Source organism: Diorhabda sublineata, chromosome 1 (assembly GCF_026230105.1).
Source record: "Diorhabda sublineata isolate icDioSubl1.1 chromosome 1, icDioSubl1.1, whole genome shotgun sequence".
Taxonomy (NCBI): domain Eukaryota; kingdom Metazoa; phylum Arthropoda; class Insecta; order Coleoptera; family Chrysomelidae; genus Diorhabda; species Diorhabda sublineata.
This window is the reverse complement of record NC_079474.1, coordinates 43,459,238-43,483,722: the sequence shown is the minus strand read 5'-3', so window position 1 is coordinate 43,483,722 and position 24,485 is coordinate 43,459,238. Positions and strand designations below refer to the sequence as shown.

Genomic DNA, 24,485 nt, shown 5'->3' with positions numbered 1-24,485 from the left:
CGTGGATCTCGGATTAGATTTTTTATATTTTCTATGTATAATTCTGCTATTTCTTCGAGACAATCTACTATGTGTGTCGCTTTATAGCATCGTTGTTCCGTCAAAACAGGGCACCAGTAGAGTAGATGCTTGATGGTCTCTTTTACTTTAGATTCTTTACAATAGTTGTTACTCCTAACAGTACATGTCCAGTTATCAGTTCAATGGTGTCAAGGATTATTTCGTGAATCTTGTCTTCTTTGTTTGCTTTTTATAGATAATTGGCCAAATCGCTCTAGATATCATTTCTGTTTGAGCATATCTCCTGATGTTTAGCTTTGATACCAATAGCACCCTCAACGATTTCATATCCTGGTCTCACATTTTGCAAGTCTATCTGGTCATTTTCACTTCATAGTGTCCAGATACCCAGAAGTTTCTGTTAGTGCCTCAAATCCAGGAGAGTACCTCCTGACAGGTAAATATCACTTTCAATTTTGGTTTTTCTGATGCTATTGGTTCTAAGGCTGCCTGGTTATTTGTAGCTTTACCACTCAATAGCCTTCCCCATTTGGTAAATGTGGGATTAGCCCCTCAAAAACTGTAGATAATTGAGTTTTTTAATCATTTGAGTCAGGTTGTAGTTAAAAAAACCATAAACTTTAAATCAATTTAATCCAATACATTATTAGAAATCTAACCTAAAAAAGTGAAATAGCATAGTATTTTTCATTAGTCCCCAATATCTGGTACATTGCCTCTATTATCTTTCATTTCGTTTAGAATTGGAGCCACACTCAGAAGTTTTTTGCAAATACCATAATGTTTGTTTTCAGCTGCACGATGAAGTGCAGTTTTACCATCCGAATCTTTGATCAAAGGATTGGCATTATTTGATAACAGTAAATCCACAATATCTTCTTTACCTAAAACATAATGACTAAAATACTGTGACAATAAAAATTGGTTTCCTTGACATACTGTATGGCCAGACAAAAACCAAGCCAAGTTTAATTTAATATTTCATTAGGAAACCTGCATCGAAAGTAAAATCAAAGTATATACATCATATTTGGCATCAAAATCTTTGTTTGACCACCCAATATATTCAAAAGAAATATTTCTTGAATAAATAATGGTAAGACATCCAGTTAAATATACCATAATTGGATTATTTTTCAAAATAAAGCCAAACTGAACTAAATTTGAAATCAGCAAGTGAAAAATTTTATGATTTATACAGACAAATTCAGAGAGAAGAAGGGCAATATTTGATTAGATATGAGTAATGATAATTTTGAAAGAAATTCAAAGAAATTTTAACAATTCCAATTGGTTTGGAAATCTAGTGTAGTATTTTCAATTACTCGATACTAAAAATAATAAAAATCAAATATACAATATTAGTAAAGTAGAAGAGAAAATTGATACAAAGGTTTAAAAACTAGATTGATGACAAATAGTCATTACAAAATATGCCCTAATTAAAAAACTCTACACTGCAATTACAAGGTTACTGTCTTCAGAGACATAATTTTTTTGACTTATCGAATCTGCAGTGTGCGGAACTTATATTCTAATAATAGTTAAATTTCACAAAATCAAAAGAAATATATACTGAGCAAATAATGTGGACCTCTGACAAATCTTTAAGAGGCTAACACAAAATATGAATAAAAATAACTTTACAAATATTAATTTGTAATAATGATATCTAATAAAGACAAAAGATTTAGTTGTTACAATCCATTGTATGAAAATGTTTAGATCACCTAAAATTCAAACAATGGAAAATATTACGTACCAGTTAACGCAGCTCTGCACAAAGCTGTAGAATGCCCCTTAGTAATAGCATCTACTTGTGCTCCATTCTCTAATAAGAATTTACAAACTGCGAAATGTCCATTTCTAGCTGCATAATGCAAAGCAGTATAACCAGCTGAATCTTTCATGTTAACACAATGTTTATCTTTTACCAATTTCTTTATTCTTTCCAAATCTCCGTACTGTGCAGCATACCAGATACCTCTTTCGAAATCCATTTCATCCAAAGATTGGGTGGCCACTGTGTAGGTGGAACATGTGCAATTGTGATCACATTCGTTTTTGAATTCCATATTGGATTATCTTCATATACAGAAAGTCTGGTATGGATAAATAGCATAAATAGATAAAACTACTTAAAGTATTATATAATTATCATAGTAAGTGCTGGTTAATTAGACAGATTGATACATTTTTTTGATTTTTGTTTTGATATTCAAATTCTGATTTTATACATTGAAAATTACCAAAATACACTTTTCATTTTTCATGAAAATACAACAATAATATGATTGTAAGTTAAATAAGATGTTTAAACAAAGAAAAGAAAACCACTTAAAGTATTTGGTACATTTAACTATTAGTTTAAATTACAAAAAAACATTGTAGTTCAACAATTGTTATTAAACTTGTTAGTAAAATTTAATTAACTCGTCTTTTCCCTAGTAACATTAAAATAAACAGAATTTAACACCTATCAATCAAATTCAAAAATTGTATCAAAAAATGTGATCAATATATTTAGTAGCAAACATCAGTAACTCTACTGCCAAACACAAACTACAGATACTAGATGTGATGTTAAGTCTATTTAATTAATTTACTTTTAAACAGAAGTTCCTTATAAGGCAGCTAGTACCCTTCAACACTATAGAAATGTTTTTCAAGCTGAAAAAAAAACAAAACCTACAAACTTCAAACTTGATACATTGTACAAACTTACACAGGTAAATTATTTAGCAAAAATGTTTCGTGTATTAATTTTTTCACTACTTTCATGAAAATAAAATGTTTTGAAAAATATGCTTTTCTTTGAATTTGCTACTTTACACTGTTTTCTTGAAGTTTAATTAATACTTAACTACTAAGTACTGCTTAAAATATTGATCCCAAAATTATTTCAAAATTTAATCAATCCTTACAGCAAATTAATATTTTGAAAATGAGTTATTTTCCAATTTTCTATAGTTTGTAAAAAAATTTATACACCAAAAAATTAAGTCAATGTTGAAGACAACAAACAATATGATTTTATAGTAACACGATTATCACTGCAAGTTTATACAATATATGAATGACAGTGAATAAATAAAATAACTGAATTTTATATTTATATGTTTTAATAGTACATAATTTTGTATGAATAATTCAAGGTGGAAGAATTGGTTAATTGACCTAACACGAACCTTTCATTAATATTTTTATGTTAAATATCAATATTTTGTTATTAATGGTAAATAATAAATGATTTTTCATATTAGCATGAAATGGCAGGTAGGTTAAAAGCCTCAAAGTGCACTAATTTCTTTAGTAGTCAATTTGAATAAAAATAATATAAGTTCGATGAACATAAAACTATATCTAGAACCTATAACTTACATGTTGCAGGAGAGTTTCTGGATACCATTTATAAATTACAATCACCTTAATAAAAATTTAGAGGTATTTATAGAGCATAAGAAAATATGTGTTAAAAATATAATTTTTTCTATAGTTTCAAAATATATAAAATAATTTGAATATTTTGTATACATTTTTGTATAAATAGAAAATGGTATATGACTCAAAAGATATGAGCATTCAGTTATTTATGGTACATAGATTAAAATCAGTATTTATTAGCACTAAAAACTACTCCAAGCGTATTGAAAATCTAAAAATTATTGCATTTAATATGTATCATTTAACATCAATCACATGTTTTATAATAAATGAGAAATTACAATTGTTTTGCAAATTGATAACAAACTGTTGTAGGTGTATTTAAAAGGTGATCATACTTTTTTTCAAATTAAATTATATTCGAGTATAAACAAAATGTGTGACAAAATAATAAAACTTTGATAAATATTGAAATTGACTTGATCTAGTATTAACTAGAGCTAAACCTCTCTTTGTAATGTCCACACAACTTCAGCTTCACCAGTAGTTGCAACAACTCTGTATCCCAATTGCCCCAAGGCATTCACAATGTCTAAAGGTGGAGCTTTCAATAAAACTCCATTTATAACATCTTTTTGTGAATTTGAAAACTTCTTTACCAAAGCCTTTGTCTCTATTTCATTTAGACCAAAAACAGCACTGTCCGAAGCGTATATAGATCCTTTAACTACCACATAGGCATAAGTGGTAGTAGCCAATAGTACACTTGTAGGTATATCCATGTTTTGTATGTTTATACTTCTTCTGGGGCAGACAATTTATGTTCTATTTTATAATCAGTCAACTTTTCGTTACTTAGGGGCTCTGGTTCAGAAAAATCTTTTCTCATAGTCCACATATATTCATTATAATCTTGTTTTACACTGGTTGATGATGAAGCGACTACTCTGTAACCTAGAACTTCTAACGCTGTTAACATAACACAGGGATGTACCATGTACACTATAGTCGTGTCATCACAATATCCACCCGATGCGAATCGTTTCAACTGTTCTATATCGTCAGTTTTCAAGCCAGAAACTAAAACTCGCCATGGAAATCTTTGACCGTAAGCCGCTAGGTTACCCCGTACTATAATGTACGGCATTTGAAAACCACTCCTATTTATTTTATCTCGATGGATTTATGACTACTTCAAGTTTTTATCACTTATTTTCTAATTATCAAAATTATGGAAATATTACAGCGTTTGTAAACAAGGTCGATACATATTAACTTCCCACGCATCTGGGTGGGTTCGATGGGTTTATGTCTAGGGTTTTAACTTTTTTTTTCTACCTACCTGTTCTTTATAATTTAAATGTAGTTATTTGGTGTTACATCAAAATGTGACAATATTTCGGATTTTTTTTAATAATAAAAAAATAGGAGAAAAACCAGTGGCGGGTTTTTCATAAAATTAATTGGATAATATTTAATATATAAAAATGTAGTTTTTAGAGAATATCTAAAATATATATTCGTACAGTTTACCTCAAATGCATGAAATCCAATTAGTTTCGAATTTGGTTGATGTAGTAACAATTTTGAATAAACAAGAATATATTTTAAATTGGAACTATTTGTAGGTGGCACTGCTATCGGAATAGTACATAAGTCGCCTCTATTGTGCCAACAGTCTGTGAATCTATTATAAATGTTCCATGTTGATTTGACACATTGATAACAACATTAGATTAGCATACACACTACTGTCGAGCCCGGTCTAGTCGGACAGGCGACAAGTCAATTGATTTTTCGTTTTAATTAACTGGGTAATTGAATTCTATTAAAACATGCAGAACGTAATAAACAGCGTTAAAGGCACTGCATTAGCAGTAGGTGAATACCTTACGCCCGTTTTGAAGGTAAAACTTTATTTAATTTGTTCTTATTGTAATTGTTTATAAAAACTTCTTCAAACATAAAAATGTGAATTATTGTTTAATATTAATAAGTCTTGCTATTTAGGAATCAAAATTTAAAGAAACGGGAGTTCTTACACCTGAAGAATTTATTGCTGCTGGAGATCACTTGGTGCATCATTGTCCAACTTGGCAATGGGCTGGAGGAGATGAATCTAAAGCAAAATCGTATTTACCGAAAAATAAACAATTTTTAATCACAAGAAATGTACCGTGTTCGAGAAGATATGAGCAAATGGAATACTCAAGAGAAATGGAGAAACTTATAGGTAACAATCTAAATCAAGTGGGAAACATATAATGTAAATATTCATTTATTAATTTCTGTAGAATCTGATGATGCAGATAATGGGTGGATAGATACTCATCATTATGATAAAGAAATGTCATCTGTAGAAAACAAAGTATCTGAAATGACTTTAGAGAGTACAAAAGCGGAAAGTATGGAAGAAGCTGCCCTGAAAGATAATTGTGATGATGATGAAGATGAGGATGATGAAGAAGCAGCAGATATGGAGGAATTTGAAGAAAGTGGTATGCTGGAAGATGATCAGGTAAAGTGGTAACTAATATTGATGAAGTTTGTCTATTTTACATAAAATCTTTTAGATTGCCAAAGTAATTGAACCTGTAGAACTGAAAAAAAATTTAGATGAAGATGGTGAAATTGTGCGTACTAGAACTTATGATTTGCATATTACTTATGACAAATATTATCAAACTCCTAGATTATGGCTTACAGGCTACAATGAAGTGAGTCATTTTTTTATGAATTATTTTCAATAATTAGTAACTTTCCACATTGTAGAAACGTGAACCACTAACTGTAGATGAATTATATGAAGATATTAGTAAAGATTATGTACAAAAAACTGTAACAATGGAAACACATCCTCACCTTAGTGTACCAAAAATGGCTAGTGTTCATCCGTGCAGGTAAATAGTACATCAAACTAATTCAAGTAAAAAATCATTTTCTTAAACTTTTTACTTCTTAGACATTCCTATATATTTTAGGTCTTCTTTATTTGAAATTTCTTTTAAAAACTTGAAGTTTTGACAAACTTCAGTATTTATCTGTTTTTAAAATATTTCGATTAAAAGAGACCTGAAATTAGGACAAATCCCCACAGAAAGTAAAAAATTATATTTGATATTTCATATATTTACAAGTTTTAGATTAGGTAATAATAAAACAGTTGATGATTGATTGATGTATCAATTTTTGTGATAATCATATAGTTCAAAACAGCTAACTTTGTATTATTCTTACTAAAATCCCGAATTAAATTCTACAAATATATCACTGCTTTCACGTCTCTATAACCTGGGTCATTTAATCCATTGTGTTCAGCGTTTCCTCACTATCTGGTCGTGATATTAAGTTCCACAGTTTTCAATTGATAACTGTGTACGTGCGTTTTGCTATGCCGTCCATTTAAATCAGCTACCTTTTGCATCTTTCTCATAATTTCATTTCTCCATCTTACTGATACATCTGAAGTATTTAATTTGAGATATAACTGTATATACACTAGAAAATTGATAACATTTGTGATTTAGGTAACTAAACTGCAAATTGAAACACAAATACAATCAAGAAGTCATTGGTTAGGTGGCTAAAATTGTTTTTAAAGCCAAATGGACATATTGGATACATTCCACTTAGAACCCACTATGTTCTCCACTAGGATTGTTGAAATTCCCATTTTACTAATGCAGAAAAGTATCGTAGGCGAGAGTTTTGGGTAGAAGGGACATCTTGAGTGCTGTAGGCTCACAACATGGTGGCTTGGTGAAGACATACAGCTTGGAATAAATATTTCACATAATAAAACTGCATTCAATATAAATTTCTGTGGTGGCATTTTTCATAAAACTTGACTGCACTTCTACTGCTTAGGGATTGTAAACAGTGATTTGTTTCGCCCAATTGCCACCATGTTTTGTTGAAAGCCACCTTGCTCACAAATATTTTATACCCTAAATATTTTATGTTGTAGATTTAAAGTTGTTTAGTAGTTTTACATTTATTTATAAAAAAATACTATTTTGCCAACTCATACTTTTACAAATACCAATTAAATTAATTACCACAACAAACGTGAATTGTTTATTGTAACATAAACATTAAGTTTATCTATCTCAAAGTCTAAATAAGAATTTAACTATATTTGGGAAGACTGTCTCTATGTAAGTTCTTGATTTTAATCAAATCACATACCAATAATACTCGTGTCTATTGTTATTAAATAATCTAAATGTATTTTAATTTAATTATTAAATAAACTAACCATTGAAATTTAAAACAGTGATTTACTTGGTGTTTACATTTCTATTCATAATGTTACAAAAAAATGGAAACACTTATAATTTCAAATATAATCATTCTATTATGTGTATATAAATTTGACGAATTGATTTTGTATTACATAATTCAGATTTTATTGAACATTTCTCACTAAAAAACAAATTTCAACAAATTTTTTATAATTTGTTTTTTTAGGCATGCAGAAGTCATGAAGAGTATCATAGAAACTGTAATGGAAGGAGGAGGAGAACTGGGAGTGCACATGTATCTAATTATATTTTTAAAATTTATGCAATCCGTCATACCTACTGTTGAATATGACTACACTCAGAATTTCACTATGTAAATTTGATATTAGCTGTATTATTAAAAATTGTTAAATATTAAAAAGTTTTAAAAAACACATCAAAACTGAACAGAACATACATTTAATATGTGAAATACGATACAATAAAAAAATAAAATTTTTAAGTTTAAAATATGTGTACTTTATTTGAAAGAAACATAGACACTCTAAAAAACTGTAATTTTACCACAATTTTAAAAAATTATACTGTCAATAATATTAGTTCTTAAGCAAACATTCTTTTCCATAAAGATATAATAATTATAACTTTGGTAGTTTAATTTAACCTCAAATATGAGTTCAGAATCGAACTTCTCTAGTGTATTGTGTTATTTTCTTCTTTGGTGGAATATATTCCACAAATAGAGTAATCAAAAATTATATATTTATGTTTTTTAACAAAAATCACTTGCTGAGAACAACATGAAGATCAAAACCTGAACATTTATTCACCAGATGAAGATATTTTTTTAAAATAATTTCTACTATTCTGGATATGGGTCTTCAAGGACAAATAATTGTTATAATTCTGTTTTTGAGGCATTTATAACTAGTTTATTGTTTTTGAAATATCTGTTGAGAAGTGGGTAGGTCATATGTGAAAAATTGACCCTTGCAGTACTCCAGCATTTATCAAATAGAAATGTAGAATTTTTTTAAAATAGTTAGGTATATTTAAATTCATCAATTTATGAATTAAACCCTCGATCCATACGAAATCAAAAGCTTTTTGAATGTCAATTGCGACCATGATTGACTTATTTTTCTCCAGGAAGCCTTCTCTAATGAAATTAGAGTCTTATTATTTGAGCAGTCATACTGTGACTACCTCTAAATCCGTACTGTTCGGAAGGTATAATTTTTTTTTTTTTTGTTTAAAAACCATATTCGGTTAAAGACAGTGAATAAGACAGCTCTGAATAACTTTTTCAACCTCAATAGAAAAATATTATATAGCATTTGAAAAAACAATATTTAATATTTAAGAAAATATTGCACAGTAAATTTAATAACTATGTAGTAACAACATTATTGTGTAGGTAAAAAAATTCGATCAGAAAGTATTAGTCTTTGAATCTCTATAATAAAATATATGTTTAATTATTTACTAGAGCCGATTCCAGCACTAACTCTTGTGACAGATTATCCTCATCTTCTATAGAATATGTTATCCAGCAAACTTGTTCCTCTTCGTTGTTTGTTATTAACTGGAAATTTGGGTTTAATTGTTCAACAATATCTTTGGGTTGGAGTACTTTTTGTATAGGAACAGATTCTGGCTCTACTGTCTGTAATATATTTAATGGAGTTCCTTGGGCGAGTTCCTGAATATGATAATATTTTAGAAAAGATGACAAACACACATATTAATTTGATACGATATTAGAAAATAGTTTTTAGAATAAAGGTATTTCAATGTAGAGCATTGCGTTAGTTTAATAAACTTGACTTTTCCACTGGATTCCCACTACATTATTCTTGTCCCTTACTTTTTGTAATTTTATTATCATCGAAATTAATTAGTTGCAAAACAAGAGCACAAAAATGTAATTTCTAAACGATAATAGCTGTTTTCCATTTAAATTCAAGTGAACTGAATTAGATTATGACGCCAAAATCCAGATAAAATCAAGGACTGTTTGCAATCATTTAGTATTGTATACATAATTGTTTATTTCGTTATCAAGATCAGACAACTTGATGTCCTCAACTTCATTTTCAATCTGAGTTCACTAAACTCCCTAAAGCTGACGATCTCAAGCTTGTGCGGAGTGCTGGTAAGAACTCAGGTCTCACTTCTAAGTTGGAATTTCTGAAACCGTTGGTGTTATTCATACTGAACACTCTGTTTACGCGCGTTTCGATAATCAAGTTATCATCTTCAGAGACTAAACGTAAACTTCAATGGATCGAATAATTTTTAATATTTGATCACTTTATGGTGAGCAGGACAACCACCTTTCTAAAACTCATCCAACTGGTTTTTAAAAAAATTTTGGTTTGATTTTTGAAATACTTCTTGGGTAGTTTGTACTTTAAAGCGAAAATTGTAATCTTTCATATACACCTCCGACAGTGGCACAAGTTGACCAGTTACATTAATATTTCTTTATTCCATACATTTTTTTCCAATACCGTAGAGTAGAGTATTAAACTCACCGCTTCCAATTCTTTATCCTGTACAGCAATTTCTATTGGTACTAAGCTACCATCTGGTAATAATCCATGTAAATTACTATCAGCGTCATTGCCGGAAGTAACAACTGGTACAGTCTGACCATCTTGTGTAATAATACTGATAGGATTTCCTTGTTGATCAACTAATTGAGTCAATTGAAGATCGTTGAGGGGATTCTTCTTTTCTTCGATACTTGAAAGATCTTTGTTGCTCGTAATAGAAATATTTTTGTTTTGAAATCTGAGGTGTGTACGGGTGTGTTTATCCCTATTAGATTTATCTGAAACAAAATATAAATGCAAAAATGTTACTATCTTGTTATTGATTATAATAGTTTTACTTTTACAATTTTTGTAACTTGCTTACCAGAAAAGGATTTATTGCAGAAGAAGCAATTGAAAGGTTTTTCTCCTGTATGTATACGCATGTGCTTCTTAAGTCCCCATGGTTCAGTAAAGCTTCTGTTACATAACTTACAAACATTAGGACGTTCGTTAAAATGGCGACGCATATGATATATATAGGAATCTTTGTGCAAAAAACTTTTATCACAAACATCACATTGCCACGGTTTTTCCCCTGTATGTCTTTTAACGTGTACCTTTAACTGTGACGATGTGGTAAAATGTCTACCACAAACTTCACAAAAAAATGGTTTTTCTCCAGTATGTATTCTCTTGTGCTCCAACAAATTCCCATTTTGCGAAAATTTCTTATTACAATATTCGCAAGTATATGGCTTTTTGCCTTCGTGCCATCTTTGGTGCAGGCTGAATGATGTTTTATGTGCAAATTTTTGATTACATTCCGTACATTCGTATCGCTTTTCACCAGTGTGAACCCCTTCATGATTGATTAGATTTGCTTTCGTTTTAAAAGATGAGTTGCATATGGGACAGATGTAAGGTCTTGCTTCCGAATGAACAACCTGTAATGATTATATATAACATATATGGCTAATTTCACTTTACTCCGGTAGTCGTTTAAACCAAGGTTACTAGAATAACAGAAGGTTTGCGGACAAGCGCATGTTTTTGTAAACAAACGATCTGCTACTATAACACCAGCTACGTCATTATGTTAACATTTTTGTTTTGTTTATATTTTTATGTCAAACAGTAACTCACTAACATTATGTTCGAGTTACGAGGATGTGTGTTGTCTCTTGCTGATCTGGCTATACAAACCAACAAATATATTTCTAACTAACGAATTCAAAGCTGTGAAGAACCGGTGACGTAACTTGTCTACTGCGCATCTTGTTATTGTCAAAAACTTTCTATTATTCTAGTAACCTTGGTTTAAACGACGCTGGCCCAGCGTCGCTGGGTAACCGACTGTTGGGATGAAGTCTGTATTAGACCATTCACATTTAGCAGACAAATATCGTAGTCGTATACACGACAGCGGGTATCTACCGTAGTAAGCCGACAGCTCCCACTGCGATGAACACGGCTGTCGGTGTCGTGTAAAACAAGTCACGACAGGTATTGAAGTATACAAAGTAATAGACGCGTTCACATCTATCCGGCATTGGTCGTGTAATCAACTGCATTTTGAATACTTTCTCAGGTATTGGTTACTACCTGTATATAATTGTTTTTGTGCCATGGCGGAAATTGATATCGTGTTTCTAATTACATTGGTACAGAATCGACCCATTTTACGGGATAAAACAGATAAACATTATAAGAACCTAATTAAAACCAGAAGCGCATGGATTGAAGTTCTGTATCCTAGTTTTTTTTTCTTTATTTTTTTAACGTCTATACAAGATCGCCAATTCTATTGGTAATAACTGAGTGATTTCTCAGGCATGCCGTATAGCTGTCTGGTATATGTACAGGTCACCTCTTTTCCCGACGGTCGGTTACCCGTCGTCCTTATTAGCTTATTACACTACAGTTGGCACTCGATAAACCGACAGTTACGGAACCGACTGGTGGTCGGATTACCAAAAACTGTCGGATTATCAAATATTTGTATTTCTTTGACCGATTTTAGCTGTGTATACGCACTTACATATACTCAAAAACATCTACTATCATTATCAACACCCAGCCTATAAAAAATTGAAAAACATACACTCATAATTATTTTGGCATTAGTTTTAACATAAAAAAATCTTTTATTTTAAACATTGAAAAAGTCTGTCTTTTTGTGGTGACTGCTAGTTATGACCCTTCTTCTTCAAGAGATTTTAGCACCACAATGTTGTTGTATTCGTGTTCCCACTCGTATCAAAACATTTAGAGCTGATATAGCTTCATCACAGCTGACAGAATTTTTAGCGTTCGGAAGCTTCTCTAATGTTTCATCTTCATTAGATGTGATTTCTTTTACTATTTCTTCGTCAGTAAAGTTGGCGTTCAAGTTACCTTCCATCTGCTTATTTCTTCTGAAGGAGCATTAATTTGATCGAAAAGTGTGTGTCATTTATAACTTCGTTGCTATCATTAGCATTCTCTTTTTCGTTATCATTTTGCTCAAAGCATTGGATTGTCTGGCCTAATATTTTTCCAGGATTGAATTAGAGTTGACGGTTTCACTTGATGCCATGCAAATGCTGGTTTAATAACCGCGTCTTTGTCTTTAATGCTAAATTTCTTCAAAAGTGATGTGATGTCTGCGTCTGGTTGAAACAGAATATCCATATGTGGACGTTTTTCGGCAAATACATAACCTAAAACATTCGAAACAATAAAAAAGTCCAATCATCCAAAGAAAAATTACCTCTATGTAGCCATTCTTTGTTTTAACTTTTAAGCCATCCATATCTGGATATCCACGAGCATTATCTATCAGTAAAAGGGTTTTTATCGTGCTTTTTTACAGCAGGCACAAAGAGATTGAAAAACCAGTCACTGAACACTTCTTGTGTTACCCACGCCCACCTCTGATCCATACAAACAACAGGAAGGTTTTTAATTTTTGTGTTTTTGAATCCTCGGGGATTTTGAGATTTACCCACACCTAGCAGTTTTAGCATATGACTTCCAACACCATTTGCACACACCATTAACGTTTGCATATTTGGACGACAAACCTTTTGTTCATCCGTTGCTCGTAACCAGGTATCAAGCCAAAAGAAATGTTACCGACTTAATAAAACACTCATTTCTACGTTTCATTTCGTTTCTTTTTCTAACGACGCATATTGGAAAAGGACAGATTAATGTCAACCTCCATTCAACGTCTTATAGTGCATTCCACTAAGAGTTCACGGCGTCTGAAATACACTTTTGAGCGTTTCACATACGTAAAATAGGAAATGCTTGATGATATTTTTTCACTTTTTTGCTCATAACTTTTTAAATTTTGGATTTATAACAAGTCAATAACAACAATGTAAAAAACTTTTATTACCCTATCAGGTACAATTGTTGCAAAGGATTTCATTATTATGTATCATATTCATCTAAATTGTCTAAGTAGGTTAATGGATCTGGATTTCCAAAAAACTTATAAAAATATTTTTTAGCATACATTCTTATGAGTGAAAATAAAAAACTTACCTGGTGTCTCTGTAAAAGTTGTTGATGTTTAAAACTTTTATCGCAGGTATTGCATACAAATTTCTTATTGGTGTGTTCAGTTTGTTTGTGATACAAAAGACTACTGTTATGCTGTAAGACTTTACCACAAATATCACATATGTATTTTTTAGATCCATGTCTTTGTAAATGTGTTTTCAACTCTTCGAGAGTTGAAAATGATTCTGTACATTTTTTACACATGTGTTGTTTATTATTTTTTTGAGAATCTTGAAGTTCTGGAGGTGGTTCTTTATTTATAACATCTGAAAAATCTATGGTATTCTGTGAAACAAATAGATATATAAATATTCACCAAAAATTAATAATAATTCATCAGAAATGATAAATTGTGGATAATATACTCACTTCCTGTTCGGTTACAGGTGGATTTGCAAGATTTTCATTTTCCAAAGATTTTACGTTCAAACCTTCATCTTCATGTGATCTCAAATGAAAGTTATAATGAACTTTGTGTATAAACTTTTTCAAGCAAATTTTGCACTCAAAGTTTCCCATCCCAGCCCTTTTAAATAAAACTAAAAAACGATCGAATGTCTAAAAAGTTTGATGGTTCATTTTTATTTCGAGTACCTGATTTTGGTTTACTTCTTACTCTATTTATAAAAACTGGTCTACCTAAATCTTCTCCAGATTTACCTTCAGTTCTACCTATAACTACTTGACGCGACGTTTTGCGAACATCTTCTTTGTCTATTTCAATTATTCTATTTTCCTCATCTATAACTCCTTCCTTTTTCAATATATCCTCTAATTCTTTCCCCTAATACATATAGGTAGTTAATAATAATTCCTGCAATTTTATTGGTTTATATTATACTTCAACACTTTCGTTGCGGGTTAGTTTTATCGCAAATACGAGAATCATTGTATAAGCTTTATTCATACAAGTGTTGAATAGTTTCAAAACATATCTTCCTTACTTTAAAAGTGGTACATCAAATTCTCTTCTCTTGAAAATTTCTTTTAATAATTCTATGCATAAAAATAATCAAGGACGAAACCTTAATTCCCACATTTTAATGGTTTATTGATTAAAAATGTAATTTATATAATAGTGAGTTAATTTCATAGGTCACTAGGGGCGGCAAAAGATAAATAGCCCGCAGGAGGCAAATCTGTAGATCTGCCTCTGGACCTTGATCCAAAAAAGTACAAGATCGGATTTAAATGGTTTCATGTATTGCCATCGAAATTTATACCCAAATTTAACTGAAAGTTTATGAAAAATAATTTTCACTCAAGTACCTACGTAAAATCTGCATTTGTCAGATACAGATAATGATGATTTTTTTTGTATCTTTTATTTGAATAATTAGAATTATACTATTTGATTTTTCAACATTTTATTTATAGTTGGGAAATTATAGCTAGGAAGTATAATACCTCTTCCGCAACAAAGGTGTTAAGTACTAATTTTTACCTGGACAACTCCTTGAAATCGAACAGGTGCTCGAACTATTCTTTTCCTCCTGTTTTCTGTTTCCATATCTTCTAGTTCTTTGCTATTTTTCGTTTCTTCAATCTTCCCTTCCGACTGTGGTTTTTCTTCATTATCAATAAGTTTTTTGGCAGGTCTACCTCTTTTTCTTCTAGGTTTATCTAACCCTTCTGCATTCAATCTCAAAGTGTGATCTCTTGTATAAAAAGGATCATTACCTGAAATATAATCTTATAAAAATTTCAAAATATCTTTATTTGATGTACAAAAAAATATATATTTATTATAGCTTGATTCTAAAAGGTGTAACAAATTGTGATTCAAATTCATAATCAAAATGTAAATTAAAACTAACAGTTAAGCTCCAAAGTAACTGAATTTTGAAGATCTTCTTTCTGCTTTTGTAATATTGCTCTTAATTTTGCTTGGCCTACAACTATTAAATCCAAAAATAATTTTGTCGATTCTAATTGTATATGACATCCTGGACAAATATATTTTGGAAAGTTTTGGTGAATGTCTACCTAAAATTTGAAGATTTTTAAATTTCCCATACTACTAGGAGGATCAAGTTAAATATTAAATAAAATATTTACTTACAGTTATAGGTAAATATTTATTAATTAAGTTTTCTAAATTTGTAGAATGTTCATCTTTACTAAATATATATACGCCGTTTTCGTTCTTTTCTCCACAAAGCCTGCAAAAATTTGATTCACAAAGTAACACTTCATCTTCCATTTTTGTTTAAGGTACATTTAAAGACAGTTATTGCTGTCAATATGATAGAAACGTTAAGTTTGAAATGTATTATTATTGGCTAAAATTATATAAAAGCGTTTTTATATTGCCGTGTATCAAGAGCTTTAATTGGGAGCCAACAAAATTCTTTAATTTATTATTGACAATTCAAAATGCTTATTATTTATTTATGAATTTCTTCTGAGGTCAACAATGATTTATAAAGTAGTTTTTGAAAATGTTTTAAAACTGTCAGGAAACAGCTTTGTACTGACAGTTTAACCTTATAAAAATATCTATCTATTATTTAAATATGGCCCAGCAAAAAAAGAAACAAAAAAAGCTGGAACCCTATGAATTAGAAGTTAATGAATTGTTTACGCCCGAAGAAATAGAACAATTTGCCCTCTTTTTTGAAAATTTCAATTTAGCAACTAAAAAAGAACCAAAACGTAGGATGAATATAAAGGAGTTGGGATTGGTTTTGAGAACTTTAAAATTGTATCCAACGGAAGCTGAATTGTTGGATATGGTGGAAGAAATGGATCCCAACCAAACAGGTTTTTTGGAATTTTTTCCACTCTTAGTTTTAATTCATAGGAAAATGCAAACTACCGATGAAAACGAAATTTATGAGGCATTTAAAATATTTGACGAAGATCAAGACGGAATAGTAGATCTAGCAGAATTACATCAAGCTGTAACTAAAGTTGGTGAAAAGCTCACTTTCCTGGAATGGAAAGAATTAGAAAAACAAACTTTAAAAATTGCAGGAGTCGAGGACCAAGAAGGTGTTTTTAAGTATAGAGAATTTATTGACACAATGATGGCAGAACCAAAGAAGAAGAAGAAAGGAAAGAAGAAGAAATAGGGGAATAACTATGTACACATAAATAATAAAGTTTTAAAATGATTTATAGTTTTTTTCAATTTATTAATAGAGTAGCGTAAAAATAATTAAATGTACTGAATAGCTTCATAGTCAAGATACAACTATCACAAACTTCATTCAAGGAATAGAAAAGAAAAAGACAGTTGGCATTTGTGATGTTTTTTTCAACATAAATTTTGCAAGATTTGGACAATATGATATAAATAATTACGATTTTGCATATTTCAACTACTCATCAATCGTCAGGGATTGTCACCAAATCACTTGTTATGAAAATATATCACGATGGAATTTAACGAAGAGCAACAAACTCCAAATAATTCACAAGAAGACAAGGGTACAGACAGTACTGGAGTTCAAGTAGAAAGCAAAGATTCACCTAGATATTGTTGGGTATGTTTTGCGACGGATGAAGAAGATCGTACGGCTGCTTGGGTGCAGCCCTGTAATTGCCGTGGTACAACAAAATGGGTATATATATATATTTATTTGTAGATACTATCTTTCAATACCAGAATAATTATAATTATATATTGATTGGCTTTCTAATGTTGACATTTGATATTTTACGAATTATAGCTAAAAATTTTTATCGTTTTGATGAATATATAAATGTTAAACACATTAAATATTACACAGCAATAGTTTATGTGTCATTTAATTAATTAATGCACGATTTTTTTAGGTACATCAGTCTTGTTTACAACGATGGGTGGACGAAAAACAGAAAGGGGGTAATATTGGTAAAGTAGCATGTCCTCAGTGTCAAACTGAATATATTATAGTATTTCCGAATATGGGAGTATTAGTATTGGTACTAGATACAGTAGACAGCTTTATATATAAAGGTTGTCCTTTCTTAGCTGCTGGCATTGTTGTAGGAGCAATATATTGGTGTGCAGTCACCTATGGAGCTATTACCATCATGCAGGTAAATAATATTTAATGATCATTCAAAAAATCCATTAGTTAAGCTTTGACTTCTGTGTAATTGTGCTAATTGGAAAGTTCCATTATTTATTATGTAAATAACCATTACATCACATCAGCACTCATCTTTTTTGTACAACAATGAATGAATTTCACAGTAATTTTTGTCATAATAAGTTGTTACTTTTTTAAAAATTCACAATTATTTTTAAGGATTATTTCTTCACCATAACACATATTTTACTTCAGATGTATCAAAAACTTGCCTGAAATAACATTTTATGCTTATTTCGAAATATCTTCAGTTGATGTGCAAAAAATATATTGATTTAAGCTTAGTTATAGAATTATATATGACATCCTGGACAAATATATTTTGGAACGTTGTTATTTCTTTTTTTACTTGAGATGTATCAAAAATTTTACCTTCTTGCCTGAAATAACATTAAAGTCTGGTTTCCCTTTATATCTAAAACAATAAGAACTGACTTCTTTAATTGTTTGCTAAAAATAAACACGGCACTTTTTTTGGATTCTGCTATTACTTTACTTAATTGTAATTTGAAGAAAACAATAATTCAATTGCCTGGTTGTTAATTATTGATATTCTTTCATTAAATAATGTTGACAATGAAAACTTATCGAATTTTGAACTGCTGGGATGCCTTCTGATCCATACCCGTGCAGAGCCATGTATGGAGTTCCTTGAGGAATATGGCAACCTGGACCAAATATATTTTGGAACATTTTGGTCAATGTTGACCTAGAATTTGTAATAAAAGTAGCATGTCCTCAGAGTTAAACTGAATAATATTGTATTTTCAAACATTTGATGTACAAAAAATATGTTGATTGAAACTTAATTCTAGAAGTTGTAGCTAATTGTATTTCAAATGCATAAAAATACCAAATGTGAATTGAAACTAACAATTAAGCTTCACAGTTACTGGATTTTGAAGTTTATCTTGCTACTTTTGCAATATTGCTCTTAATTCTGCTCAACTTCAACTATTAATAGTAATAATAATTCCAAATTTGGGGGTATCAGTATTGGTACTGCTTATAGTAGACAGCTTTTTCATTATTATTTTTATTTTAGTTGAGACATCCTTGAGTTCATAAATATTTTGTTTAATACCATGTAACATACTATATGTCTTAATAGGACAATAAGTATATGGGCTGGGCTGTAAGTTGAAAGTTTTGATGTTCTTCTATTCAAATAAATGTTGGTCTATTAATGATTTTCATCATTTATAATTTGCCCGCACCTTTGGTATAATTTGTGCCTAATTAATATTTTAGGTGATTGGACAGAAAGAAGGATTAGCTATTATGGAACAAGCTGATCCATTAGTATTGTTGATAGGTCTTCCAGCAATTCCAGTGGCTTTAGTACTAGGTAAAATGATCAGATGGGAAGATGCAGTACTCACTTTTATGAGAAAAAATTTATCAAAAATTCCAATTATTAGAAACGTATTTCCTTTTAGGTGAGTTTATACAAATATTTTATAGGTGTTGTCTTAGTAGAAATTATAGCTATATCAATTTGAAATATTTATTCTAAATTATGAAGACATCTTACTTATCTGGTATATCTTATTCATATTAAACACACAGTTTAACACCAACAATTAATTACAATGATGTATGTTTTACTAATCAAGTTATTATTGTCTTCAGAGACCAAACGTGAATAATTTACCTTTGGTCTTTGAAGATGATGACTTGGTTATAGAAACCATTTAAGATAGTCCCATTGTGAGTGTTTATTAAAAAACTATTTGTATACCTCTATCGCAACATCAGGATTGTGAAAGAGTGAAAAATCAATAAGTCAATACCTTTTTTATCAACATTCAATTATGATTATTTCTACAATCTCTAATTATAATTGTTCATTATGGGTTATGAAATACATTTAACTGTTTTGTTCTAAAGGGCACTTGGATTAAAAATTTATTATTTATGTATTCTGCTGGACATCTCAGAGAGGAATTGTCCAATTGATTATCTGTATAATTATAACCATTAGATTTTACTTCCACCAGACTTTTATTTCCAATCAGATGATTTTTTTTCAAAATTCTGATATTTCTTCAAGTTAAATGAAAATAGTGTCTAGCTGTTGTGAATTGCTGAAAAGAAAGTAGGAAAACCCTTCCAAAGCAAGCAACTTTGGATTCATAATTGAACCTCTAGTATATAGACTTTCATTTCTTTACAGAATACCATATCATTTTAAAAGTTTATGACTATATTTTCTATGCTTCAGCATTTGATATTTTACTTCTTCCATAATTTGGGTTAAAATCTGTTTATCAGTAGATTTATGTTTGAAATTAGTAAAGTTCAATGTAAATTATTGTATATTGCGTTTTTTTGCTATACAAGTGTGTCACCATTGAATGATTTATATTTATAATATTCAACAAAATTTGTAATTGTTAGTGACTGTCCTAGGCTGGAAGTCAGTGCAAGTACATCTGAATCATCGAATATAGAAGATATACCTCCATTATCGAATCCAGTATCTGCCACCAGAGTGTTGTGTGGAGCTCTCTTGATGCCGACCATAGCGAATATGTTTGGAAAATTTTTCTTTGATTCTATAAAATCCAATTTTCATAAAACTATCTTAGGTGGATTGACATTCATTGCTATAAAAGGATGTTTAAGAATATATCACAAGCAACAACAATATATTAGACAATGTCAGAGAAAAATTTTGGATTATACAGAGTCAAATATATCGACTTATTTGCATAGGAGAGAAGAGTAAATTACTTATTTTTATACTAGAATGTCCCAAAAATTTGAAACATGATGACTTAGTTTATAGTAGTTCACTTGCACATTTTTCAAAATAATGAATATCTTGCTTTAATGTGCCATTTTGGATGAGTAAAAACAGAATTATTCCAACATTTTATTGTTTATAACCATAGTGATATATATTAAAATGTTTTGCATTTGAAAAAGTATTTTTGATACCATTGATCAAATCATAATTTTGGGATATCTACGAATCTTTGGATCTTCATTTATGACAGTTGAAATAAATTTTTATATATTCTGTGTAAATTTACTTGTTTTCTAACATTTATAATATTCAATACAGCAAATTTAGTATTGTTAAGACTTTTTGGATATGTTTGTTTTATTTTTGAAATAAATCTTTAAGAAATATGTTTGGAACTTTTTTATTTACCTATAGTTGGAGGTTGAAATTTTGAACAGAGATTATACAGGGTGATTCATTAAGAATGTCCAATCTCTGAACTGTAGATTCTAGACCTCAAAATATGATGATTCAACTCAACATGCCTTATGCAAATATTGCTAGTTTCCGAGATACGGGGTGTTCAAAGTTTAAATTTTGATGTTCGTGATAAGTTTTTATGTTTTCACAATTTCTCTTTGAAAATTGGCAATTTTACGTTGAAGTTTTTTATTTTTGTTTACAAATTTGTTATTGTTACATATTTAAGGAATAATAAAATTTTTTTATGAAAAAATTAAAATTTATTGAACGTTTTGGAAGCAAATAACTCGATAACCAATTGAGTTACACGAATCAAAGAAGAGTATTTTTTTGTAGAATTTAACGCTTTTTAATATTTTTTTAGTTGTAAGTTTAGCCCAAAAAAAGTTTACTTTGATTTAATTAACACAAACAAGTGTAACTAGCGCCCTCTATTAGCAATCTTAAATTAGAGTGCAAATTATGTTTCCTCATGCCAAAAAAACGTAAAATTGCCAATTTTCAAAGAGAAATTGTTAGAACATAAAAAATTATTGCGAAAATCAAAATTTAAATTTAAACTTTGAACACCCCGTATCTCGGAAACTAGCAATATTTGCATAAGGCATGTTGAGCAGAATCATCATATTTTGAGGTCTAGAATCTACAGTTCAGAGATTGGACATTCTTAATGAATCACCCTGTATAACCTGGTTTTCTAGACAGGATAGTATTCGCCCCTTTTGGATTAAATGAATTTAATATTACAATAGTGTGAACAATTGCTATTGATTTGAACCCATCAGATTTTTAGAAAAACGTTTAAAATAAGAAAAATGAAGGAACAGAAGGAAAACCTTATACAGTAGCATCTCGAATGACAAGGGATATGCAAAAAACTTGTCTGAACAGGAAGTTCGAGATGTGAAGTATGTATTTAATGGTTGAAATTTTGACTTAAGGAGGCGTGATTTTTGATGTTTCAATGTGTTTAGTCAACAAATAAATGAAAATTCACTTTTTATTATACATTTCCGCGGTCAGGCTTATAAACAAAAGAACTAGGTTCACTAATTGAAATTTTGAAAATTCTCGACGTTTCGGCTCTCACTTTGGAGCCATTATCAAGAGAAGGGTGGGAATAGGGTGGTTATTTGTTCATTGGTAAGAAGTGATCCGATTCCGTAGTCTCAATCTGCCTACTCCACGCAACAAATCACCCCTTTTCTAGGTTGATTCCAAGGCCTCAATCTGCCTACTCCTTGGAATTTCACCGAAGAAATGAAAAGCTGAAACAAAAATTTTAAACGATTAAAATAGAGAATAAGAATAATATGCTTACCATCGAGAACACTGTTAACTCCAACACACTCACTGCTGGTCTTAGCTCAAGAATAGCAGTGAGTGGTCAATTGAAAATGAAATTCAAGCCACAAAACACAAGGGGCCAGTGTAACATGTCCCCTCATTGGCAGTAAGGCGGGATCAAATTGGCCACTGGCTGATTTGGATAGAAAAAAGGGTTAGATAAGAGTTTCTCAAATGTACTAGTGTATCACAAACAATATATCACAATAATTGTTTTAGATCCTTCTATACCACATAAGTAGATTTTCTTTTAGTTTAACTCAAAGTTACACTCCTTAAATATAAAAAATAATATATATTTATTAATTTCTAAGAAATACTTGTTTTTTTATTTCTTTAAATCTGTCATTCCAAATTAATTTAGAATTTTATGAATTTAATAAATTTTGCAGTGTTTCTGTATCGAAACAATTTTTTATTGATGTTTTAGTGATATTATAATTGATTTTGCCAAATACTCTTATATATTTCATTCCTTCATTCACTTCATAAATTATTTTTTTTACTATTATTTGGTCCTTAAGGGGCTTCCATAGCCTGGACCTATGCATAAAGACGATTTTTACACAATTCAACTCAATAATTTCATTTCAATAATTAAGCAAGAATGTTCAGAGTTTCAAAGTTTATCAAATTTAACTTCCATTTGTATGCATAATACTTGAAATTTCTCTGCCTTTTCAATAACAACGTAACTTTTTGATACAATTTTATGATACTATTAACCATTTCCAAAGATAAAGAAATAAAAAGATAATTCTTTCAATATTTATTAATCAATTTCATATAAATTCTGATACCTCATCTTTGATAATAATTCATCATCTTCAGTAGCAGTTAAAGTTTTAGGTGGAATCATAGCACCGACAACGTTTCTGCCTTCAGAATTTAGAAAATTAAATGTTGAACAAGCCGATTCAGTTGGGAGAATTTCCAATTGAATTTTATGTTTCCTAGTAAATGGTAAGATATCCTTATAAAAGTTAAAATTATCTAGTTTATCACCTACACCCAATACTATAATGTCTATTTTCGGCTCAAGTATAGTAAATAAACTAAGGCTCTCTTCCGTAATCTGGGATACATCATCTACATTCCAGGATAACACAGACCTAATAAAAAATTTTATTATTTATTCCGAATGAGACGAACGAGTAGGTAATACCTAGGAAATATAACCATTGATCCTAATATGGTGAAGTCATTATTTAATCGAAATCCAACCTAAAAAAACGGCATTATATAATTCGGTTGTTTACAAATAGTTTTCCTTACTTGACTAAAACCATCTATCAGTATTCCTAAATCAGAATCTTTATTTAAAATATGAACACTGGTTTTTCCCGAACCCTCGTAAGCTCCTGGTGCCCATAATTTTGAACTAGTAGCTATTCGTCTTCTGTAAAATATTATAATGCAACGTAATGAAAATCTATCTATATATTTTATGTTATGTACCTGAAGGTACCAAGCTGTGATAATTTATGTAGATATCTGGGAAATTGTACAAAATTTTTTAAATATATCATTTTTATTTTATTTCATGTTAGTTTTTAGGTTAACATATTCATATTTTAAATTTAAGTCAATAGTCACAAACATCACTGTCAATATTTACAGAGACATCTATGTATCTATCAAAAAATTATGTAGAACGAATATCTGTAATTTTGAAAAGTTAAAATACAAAAACAATCTGTAGATGGCATAGCTTAAAATAAAGTTCAAATCTATATTTCAGCTGAAATTACAATACAAAATATGAATTATTTTTTTCTATTTTGATATGCAACTAATCAATTGATTAGTATACAAATATCTTTTTAAAATTTATAACTTATAGTCAAATGTACACTGTTCCTCGGTTAAGTAATAGATGGCAGTATATCTTGCTTTTGAGTTTATTCTTTGAATAATTCTTAAACACTAATAATAATCACTAGTAACCTCGTGCCTTAAACTAATGAGTAAGGAAAATAAACGAGCCTTGGTGACGCTTGGCTTACATACTAGAACAAACTAGTCGATATATTTTTGTAGGGGTAAAGGTCGTCCCGTGGAGAACTGCATACTTTCGCAGCTTTCCTGGTGATTAGCGATCTGCCTC

The 24,485-nt window shown here is 30.0% G+C and overlaps 8 protein-coding genes and 1 non-coding gene across 12 annotated transcripts; 4 read left to right on the top strand and 5 right to left on the bottom strand.

Annotated features, from left to right (window-relative positions):
- Positions 1–637: 637 nt before the first annotated feature.
- Positions 638–5,078, bottom strand: LOC130452533 (ankyrin repeat domain-containing protein 39). Of its 3 annotated transcripts, none has more exons than XM_056791864.1 (3): positions 4,939–5,078; positions 1,784–2,123; positions 638–905 (listed from the first exon to the last, which is right to left on the bottom strand). In XM_056791864.1, the coding sequence occupies exons 2-3, from the start codon at positions 2,094–2,096 to the stop codon at positions 712–714; spliced, it is 507 nt and encodes a 168-aa protein (XP_056647842.1). In that variant the 5' UTR covers positions 2,097–2,123; positions 4,939–5,078; the 3' UTR covers positions 638–711. The 3 variants fall into 3 exon arrangements, with proteins under 3 accessions (XP_056647842.1, XP_056647843.1, XP_056647841.1); XM_056791865.1 differs by lacking the exon at positions 4,939–5,078 and adding an exon at positions 4,748–4,831; XM_056791863.1 differs by lacking the exon at positions 4,939–5,078 and having other exon boundaries at positions 1,784–4,820.
- Positions 3,126–4,552, bottom strand: LOC130452534 (uncharacterized). The gene has a single exon (XM_056791867.1). It carries the CDS (start codon positions 4,550–4,552, stop codon positions 4,199–4,201), a length of 354 nt encoding a protein of 117 aa, XP_056647845.1. The 3' UTR covers positions 3,126–4,198.
- On the bottom strand, positions 3,906–4,187 carry LOC130452535 (uncharacterized). Its single transcript, XM_056791868.1, has one exon. It carries the CDS (start codon positions 4,185–4,187, stop codon positions 3,906–3,908), a length of 282 nt encoding a protein of 93 aa, XP_056647846.1.
- Positions 5,079–5,118: 40 nt separating the features above from the next.
- LOC130452532 (ubiquitin-like-conjugating enzyme ATG3) lies at positions 5,119–8,288 on the top strand. Its single transcript, XM_056791862.1, has 6 exons — positions 5,119–5,312; positions 5,416–5,638; positions 5,700–5,923; positions 5,979–6,122; positions 6,178–6,305; positions 7,876–8,288. The coding sequence occupies exons 1-6, from the start codon at positions 5,241–5,243 to the stop codon at positions 8,024–8,026; spliced, it is 942 nt and encodes a 313-aa protein (XP_056647840.1). The 5' UTR covers positions 5,119–5,240; the 3' UTR covers positions 8,027–8,288.
- Positions 8,289–8,980: 692 nt separating this feature from the next.
- Positions 8,981–16,213, bottom strand: LOC130452529 (zinc finger protein 271-like). The gene is made up of 9 exons (XM_056791860.1): positions 15,801–16,213; positions 15,556–15,724; positions 15,183–15,418; positions 14,333–14,522; positions 14,108–14,277; positions 13,721–14,023; positions 10,572–11,133; positions 10,187–10,485; positions 8,981–9,351 (listed from the first exon to the last, which is right to left on the bottom strand). The coding sequence occupies exons 1-9, from the start codon at positions 15,939–15,941 to the stop codon at positions 9,124–9,126; spliced, it is 2,298 nt and encodes a 765-aa protein (XP_056647838.1). The 5' UTR covers positions 15,942–16,213; the 3' UTR covers positions 8,981–9,123.
- Positions 16,214–16,254: 41 nt separating this feature from the next.
- Positions 16,255–16,812, top strand: LOC130444417 (uncharacterized). The gene has a single exon (XM_056779567.1). It carries the CDS (start codon positions 16,255–16,257, stop codon positions 16,810–16,812), a length of 558 nt encoding a protein of 185 aa, XP_056635545.1.
- Positions 16,770–20,957, top strand: LOC130445816 (E3 ubiquitin-protein ligase MARCHF5). 2 transcript variants are annotated; one of them, XM_056781706.1, is made up of 4 exons: positions 16,770–17,304; positions 17,519–17,764; positions 19,069–19,256; positions 20,230–20,957. In XM_056781706.1, the coding sequence occupies exons 1-4, from the start codon at positions 17,119–17,121 to the stop codon at positions 20,546–20,548; spliced, it is 939 nt and encodes a 312-aa protein (XP_056637684.1). In that variant the 5' UTR covers positions 16,770–17,118; the 3' UTR covers positions 20,549–20,957. The 2 variants fall into 2 exon arrangements, with proteins under 2 accessions (XP_056637684.1, XP_056637678.1); XM_056781700.1 differs by having other exon boundaries at positions 16,794–17,304; positions 20,218–20,957.
- A 2,177-nt stretch (positions 20,958–23,134) lies between these two features.
- On the bottom strand, positions 23,135–23,984 carry LOC130444394 (NADH dehydrogenase [ubiquinone] 1 alpha subcomplex assembly factor 3). Its single transcript, XM_056779501.1, has 4 exons — positions 23,837–23,984; positions 23,654–23,777; positions 23,544–23,602; positions 23,135–23,490 (listed from the first exon to the last, which is right to left on the bottom strand). Exons 1-4 carry the CDS (start codon positions 23,905–23,907, stop codon positions 23,151–23,153), a joined length of 594 nt encoding a protein of 197 aa, XP_056635479.1. The 5' UTR covers positions 23,908–23,984; the 3' UTR covers positions 23,135–23,150.
- Positions 23,985–24,328: 344 nt separating this feature from the next.
- Positions 24,329–24,485, top strand: LOC130452568 (U12 minor spliceosomal RNA). Its single transcript, XR_008910982.1, has one exon. It is a non-coding gene; the product is annotated as a U12 minor spliceosomal RNA (small nuclear RNA).

Bases quoted from the DNA above. Each gene is read 5' to 3' on its own strand.
- LOC130445816 (XM_056781700.1), top strand. From the start codon at position 17,119: ATGGAATTTAACGAAGAGCAACAAACTCCAAATAATTCACAAGAAGAC. The intron at 17,305-17,518 runs GTATATATATAT...CGATTTTTTTAG, and splicing joins GCCGTGGTACAACAAAATGG to GTACATCAGTCTTGTTTACA. The intron at 19,257-20,217 runs GTGAGTTTATAC...TGTAATTGTTAG, and splicing joins AGAAACGTATTTCCTTTTAG to TGACTGTCCTAGGCTGGAAG.
- LOC130452529 (XM_056791860.1), bottom strand. From the start codon at position 15,941: ATGGAAGATGAAGTGTTACTTTGTGAATCAAATTTTTGCAGGCTTTGT. The intron at 14,278-14,332 runs GTACTCGAAATA...ATCGTTTTTTAG, and splicing joins AAGAAGTAAACCAAAATCAG to TTTTATTTAAAAGGGCTGGG. The intron at 9,352-10,186 runs GTGAGTTTAATA...TATCATATTCAG, and splicing joins AGGATAAAGAATTGGAAGCG to GAACTCGCCCAAGGAACTCC.
- LOC130452533 (XM_056791864.1), bottom strand. From the start codon at position 2,096: ATGGAATTCAAAAACGAATGTGATCACAATTGCACATGTTCCACCTAC. The intron at 906-1,783 runs GTACGTAATATT...ATTATGTTTTAG, and splicing joins GTGCAGAGCTGCGTTAACTG to GTAAAGAAGATATTGTGGAT.
- LOC130444417 (XM_056779567.1), top strand. From the start codon at position 16,255: ATGGCCCAGCAAAAAAAGAAACAAAAAAAGCTGGAACCCTATGAATTA.
- LOC130444394 (XM_056779501.1), bottom strand. From the start codon at position 23,907: ATGATATATTTAAAAAATTTTGTACAATTTCCCAGATATCTACATAAA. The intron at 23,603-23,653 runs GTAAGGAAAACT...CCGTTTTTTTAG, and splicing joins TGATAGATGGTTTTAGTCAA to GTTGGATTTCGATTAAATAA. The intron at 23,491-23,543 runs GTATTACCTACT...ATTTTTTATTAG, and splicing joins TCAATGGTTATATTTCCTAG to GTCTGTGTTATCCTGGAATG.
- LOC130452534 (XM_056791867.1), bottom strand. From the start codon at position 4,552: ATGCCGTACATTATAGTACGGGGTAACCTAGCGGCTTACGGTCAAAGA.
- LOC130452532 (XM_056791862.1), top strand. From the start codon at position 5,241: ATGCAGAACGTAATAAACAGCGTTAAAGGCACTGCATTAGCAGTAGGT. The intron at 5,313-5,415 runs GTAAAACTTTAT...CTTGCTATTTAG, and splicing joins ACCTTACGCCCGTTTTGAAG to GAATCAAAATTTAAAGAAAC. The intron at 6,306-7,875 runs GTAAATAGTACA...TTGTTTTTTTAG, and splicing joins GCTAGTGTTCATCCGTGCAG to GCATGCAGAAGTCATGAAGA.
- LOC130452535 (XM_056791868.1), bottom strand. From the start codon at position 4,187: ATGGATATACCTACAAGTGTACTATTGGCTACTACCACTTATGCCTAT.